At 40.9% G+C, this 5,458-nt stretch overlaps 1 protein-coding gene across 6 annotated transcripts in view; it reads right to left on the bottom strand.

The window, feature by feature from the left end:
• Positions 1-2,635: 2,635 nt before the first annotated feature.
• The window catches only part of SMG7 (SMG7 nonsense mediated mRNA decay factor), an 80,893-nt gene continuing 78,070 nt past the window's right edge, over positions 2,636-5,458 (bottom strand). For all 6 annotated transcript variants that reach the window (XM_063104010.1, XM_063104007.1, XM_063104005.1 and 3 more), the window contains 3 exons: positions 4,759-4,929; positions 4,496-4,641; positions 2,636-3,861 (listed from right to left, as the gene is read on the bottom strand). In XM_063104010.1, the coding sequence (XP_062960080.1) occupies positions 3,748-3,861; positions 4,496-4,641; positions 4,759-4,929 (431 nt within the window). In that variant the 3' untranslated portion in view covers positions 2,636-3,747. The remainder of the gene's footprint in view (positions 3,862-4,495; positions 4,642-4,758; positions 4,930-5,458) is intronic.

The raw sequence follows: 5,458 nt of genomic DNA, 5'->3' as shown, positions 1-5,458 counted from the left end.
GATGTCTCACAACATACAAAGTCGAGTGAAGCCCTATTATTTGTTTGCAAGATTTAGCACCCCTTTGCTGTACACTGTACTGACACATTAGTTTGAAGGTGTTAACTAACCTAACTTTTCCCTGTTAAAATTTAACCTACTAGACAATGATGTGAGAATTCAAGATGAAGATTTCCTGGGGTACAGGGTTGGGCGTGGGGAGTGGATGGAAGTGTCTGGAAGGGGCCTGAGGGTGCTGATAATCTGTTTCTTGCTCTGAGTGCTGGCTACCCAGATGTGTTCACTTTGTGAAAATTCACCGAGCTGTACACTTATGATTGGTGCACTTCTCCATCTGTGTGATACCTAATAAAAAACTTATCTTACAAAAACAAAATAAACAAGACACCCAGAGTCCAGGCCCACGGGCTAAGTGTAAAACATTCCTGTTCCTGTACCATTACTATTACAGACTTCTAAGGCTTGAAGTAACAGGTAATTCAGAAGGGATACACATATAAAATTAACTTATTTTCTTTTTTCATTAAAAAGTCTCATTAAGCCAAACAGAACCTAGACTGAGTTAGGTTCCCATGGAATACAATATTCAATTCCACAGGAAATTAAAATACTGGAATTACATATCTTTACACCTTCTCAGAGAGGAACATTTGTTAAGAATTCAGTACTGAATATATGCCTCTAACATTTAAGTAATGACAAAATGCTCTGTTCAGGAAGCCAGTTAGTTAGTAGTATCCCATTAGATAATACTTTATAATATGTACTACACTAATGTACATGATATAATGCTATGGTTTTATTTTTATCATTTAACCCAATGGTCCAGTTTCTCAGGGTTAACTTGGGTGAGGATTCCATAAATACTGAATTTTCAAACCTGGCTAATTCCCCTCCCTCCCTTCTTCCTGTAAATTATGTAAAGCTCTGCTAATAATTTTTCAAATCTGTAGGTGCTTGTGAAAAGGAAGTGTAGACTGAATCAACACCTAGATGAAAAAATAGCTGGTCAGTGTGAACACACACAGACCTTAGAGTAAGCTGTTAGCACTGGCTTCCAGCACACTATAAAAAACCCAGCAAGCTACCGTAGTTGAAACTTTGGACACAAACGTGAAGAAAATCAACTCCTAAGCTAAAAACTATAATTACTGTTGCTGCTAATCAGATTTAGTGACTATTATAGGTCAAAAGGATAAACTCTCTCTGAATTGCCTCATTACCAACTACAACAGGATTAAAATGGTAGGCTGTTAACTCCCTTACACAAGCCATTATTTCTTTGTTAAATAAAAGAGTTTTGATAATCAGTTTCATTTTACTCATCCCTTTCCATAATAATTCATTGGTCTGGAACGCTACTAAAAGCAAAAATAACCCTGAAACATATTCTGACCATATTTGCTTTTCTCTGGATGACTTGTGAGTAGTTGAAATTCTTGCCTTTAAGTTGGATTTTCTTCAATACTTTATCTTTTTAAGATAGGAAAGAAACAATCTATACACAGATCTGGTTGGAGAGAACATGGTTTATTAAAGGCAAAGCTGATTTCAGCAGCTGCAGGTCTTGCACAGACAAACAGAAAAAAAAAAAAAAAGAAGGAAAAAAAAAAAAACCAAAAGAAAATTTACTACACAAAACCAGTTTCTGATGAAGAATCTCCTCCCCTTTCTCATAACTCCACAGTGAGGATGATAAGGCGAGGAACCCCACCCCAAGAGTCAGAAAACATTCCAAACACCAAATTCTCATGCAGAATGGGGCAGATGGGAATTGGGAGTGAGATGGTAAACCTGGTTAGCTTGTCTAGGGTGCAAGATTCAGTGACATTTCAAACACCAGAATGTTGCAGCTGCCTGAATGCAGAGCTCAAACACACAAACTGGGTAAAGGTAGTAGGGAAATAGGCTTGGGAGGAAGGGGAGAGGAGAAGAAAGGTGGACACGTGGAAGAGGCTGGAGAGAAGCACAAAGGGTTTCATATTGCCATTGGGTGGGGACTTCACCCTTTCAGACCTTTCAATAAAACAAACCCAAACACCATGTCAAACTAAAAGAGCAATAATGTAAGCATATGGCGGAGGGAAGGGGGGAACTCCAACCACTCTCTCTGAAGAGCAATGAGCATTATCTCACCCCTTTTAATTGCTGGGGTTGCCCAGACTCCAGTGACCACTGGGGCTCCTGGATGTGCTTTGCTCTGCAGCTGTTTTGCAGCTCTTATGTTCCACACTAACTCCATACACTCACAAACACAACTGCTCCCCTCTGGGAGAGCAGATGGGCATGTGTGCACACACAGACACTCACACACACAGAGACCTCCCAGAAATAAACCCTACCACTAGCACAGCAATTGGACATTTAGATTGTTTCCATAATTTCTTCTTAAAATATCACTTTTCCAGGAAATGACCAACAGAAATGTTGTCCTTCTGTTTCTGCACAAGAACATTTTCAGTCCTCTTTCCTCCTAATAAATATCAAATAAAAAGTTTATTTTCCTTTCTTTCGCCTTCTCCAAAATGGACTTCGTTGTTTTCTTCTGCGCGTGACATGCATGTGTCCATACTGCCTTGAATTTCACTCTGAAAGTGGAGGCTGGGAGACTGCAATTCCTGGCCCCTCTGTGGGCTATGTAGATGCCGCTGCTTCCTTCCTCTTCAGACTGTCTTTTGGGACCCAACTGCTGGAACCCATGCTGTTGCTTCTTGGCGAGATGTTGTACACATTAGGAATAAAAACAATTACTAGCATACAGCATAGGGTAAAAAGGGATGGAGACAAGGGCAGGAAGGTGGTAAGTAGGATGGGAGCACAAAAACCAACCAAACAAAAAATAACCACACTGAAAGCTTCTACCTATTAAAATGTGTCAGGCCATGAATGGACTAGCCTGCCTTCTGTGAGACTGCTTACTATGCTACTGTAAAATGTACAGGAATCAAAACATTAATTTGAAATCCTATTGCAGTCACCTGTTAGTCCAGCCCAGCACCACCACTCACACTGCATCCTCGACTGGGCTCGAGCACCTACAGAGTGAAGGGCATTTCCTGCTGGAGTCTCCAGGCCAGAGGAGGGCCTGCCAGAACCTACTGAGAGGCCTTGCACTCTCCTTATGGAACACTTCCACTGGCTGAAGAGGTCAGTTCCCCATCCTGTCACCACCAACCTCTCACAGGAACAGTGAACAGGGCTTTCCTTGCTACACACTGACTAGAAGTACACCTGTGTATGGAAGAATTCAGTGTGATATTTTACTACTGAGAGTAATAACAATAATAAAAGATGTTCAGGAATAATTTCAACTACATTCTCAGTCAGCAAAGCAATCATTAATGGATTCCTATTTTATTCCCCAAAGAGGAAAAAAGGACTGAGAAGTTTCCATTGGCTTCTCCCATCTGCCTTCCCTTCTCAGCTTTCACTTCCCATGTGGCTGGGGACATGCACAATGGAGAAGGTGAGAGGCGGTGATATCAGGTAAACTGAGTGAGACAAACAGCAGTTCCTCTCTCCCTCCAGAAAGCCCCGGGGGGATGGAGAATTCCTGATGGATTTTTCTTTTTGTTGCACTGCGAACATTTCGTGCACACTCAGCGGGCCGGTGGAACACTTACACCCTCTTGACGGCAAGAAACAGAAAAGAGGGCTGCCACCTGCAGGGGACTGTATAGGCCAGTCCTGCAAACCCAACATGCCATGGTTTATGGAGCCTTCATTCCCAGGGTTGCCACTTTGGCCTCAGTGTGGAGGGTTCATGGTGCCTTGTCCCCGCTGCTGTTTCTGCTTCTGCTGCATTAACAGCTGCTCCAGAGCGGAAGGTCCAGGATGCATCATGGAACTGGACCAGATAGACTGAAAAACAGCCCAGATCTTGTCAGCAGAGGTCAAATGCCTGGTTGTCTGAAAGGGATTTGTTTTTCAATCCCAGCCAATATAGAGGCATGTGTGTCCCAAGAACCCCAACCCTACCCCTTAAAAAAATCCAACTATTAGAAAAAGTCATTATAAGACTCTCAAGACTAGTTAGTTCTCCTTATAATTATTTTAAACCAGAAAAAGTGAAATTTTGCTTTATATGAAGTCTATTCACTAAAACTCAGCTCCATGTGGTATTTATAAAGGGTATTTATTTATTATAAAGGTTTTAGGCAAACAAAACATTTCTGAAATTATATGCTCTTCTTTCACTTGGTCAGAAAAGGCTTAAATCAAATATTCCAAGCTGAATCAGAATTTTCTTAATCTTGGAATGAAACTAAAACCTTTATATTTCTGTCCCCCTAAAGATACTGCTTTATCACCAATAAATTCACAAATTAGAAAAAAAAAAATCCCATTCGAGAATCTTATAAGGCAAACCATGTCTCTAGGGCTTTGCTACATATGTGCTGTGCATCAGTCAGTTTTAAGAGCCTTTGAAATAAGCGTAGCTATTTTTGTGAATAAAAGGAGACATCTTTGCTGCAAGAGTCTTATGGTTACTCACCTTTAGGCTTTCCATGAGGACAGCAGAAGAATCCTCCACGGAGGGGCCATGGCCTGTCCAGGTGCCACTTGGAGTGCTGGCCTGATGCCAACTGCTCTCAGAGGATGACGTTGCTGACAGATAATCAATGCCAAACCCACCCATGGCTAAGGGATGAAAACAGATAAGAATTGGAGATGTTCTATCACTGCCAAGTGCCAAACCCCAGAGAAGGATAGAGTAAGTTATTTCACTTTTGCTAGGTAACGAAACCTAGACCTCACCTGGCTTATCAGTTTTCCACCGATCTGCAGTCCTTCTATCCCTATTATCTGGAGTCCCAATGGGTCCAAAATTGGAGAACGGAACAGAATTATGGTTGTGTGTTGGAGGAGAGCTAGGCAGGCTGCTTGGGTTAGAAGAATGAGGAGACTGGCTGGCTGGTGTTGAATGATCTATTAAATAATAGCAACATAGTACATTAAACAGATAAGATGTTTCACAAACACAGCAGGAACTAAAAGTTCCTGTAGATCTGATCACTTAAATTCTACTAAAAATAACGATAGGGCTTTGGAAGAAAGGCAAAAGAAGGGCTCCAAAAGAGAATCTGCCAGATGCACTAATTTGCCTTATTGTACACATTAAGGCACATGATTTGCCTTAAAAAAGCAAACCAAAATAGTATACAATTTTGTCAACTGGATGCATTCTTCTGGCGTGCCTGTGTGGTCTTCTCTATCAGAAACAGAATTTCCTAACCTTAAGAATTACTATTAAATCAGACTCTATTTACAAATTGATATTACAAATCTCTATTTTAAAAAGTGCACCCTTCCCTGCAAAGAATGATCATCTACAAACAAAACTAAAGAAGTGCTAGGAATCAAAAGATAGAAGCCATATTTTTCTCTCTTACAACTCTGCTGTTTACTAAAGATCTAAAAAGTTTTCAGTAGCATTTACTAAATGAACCAACTCATC

This window comes from Cynocephalus volans, chromosome 8 (assembly GCF_027409185.1).
Source record: "Cynocephalus volans isolate mCynVol1 chromosome 8, mCynVol1.pri, whole genome shotgun sequence".
In the NCBI taxonomy this organism is placed as follows: Eukaryota; Metazoa; Chordata; class Mammalia; order Dermoptera; family Cynocephalidae; genus Cynocephalus; species Cynocephalus volans.
This window is presented reverse-complemented; position numbering and strand designations above follow the sequence as displayed.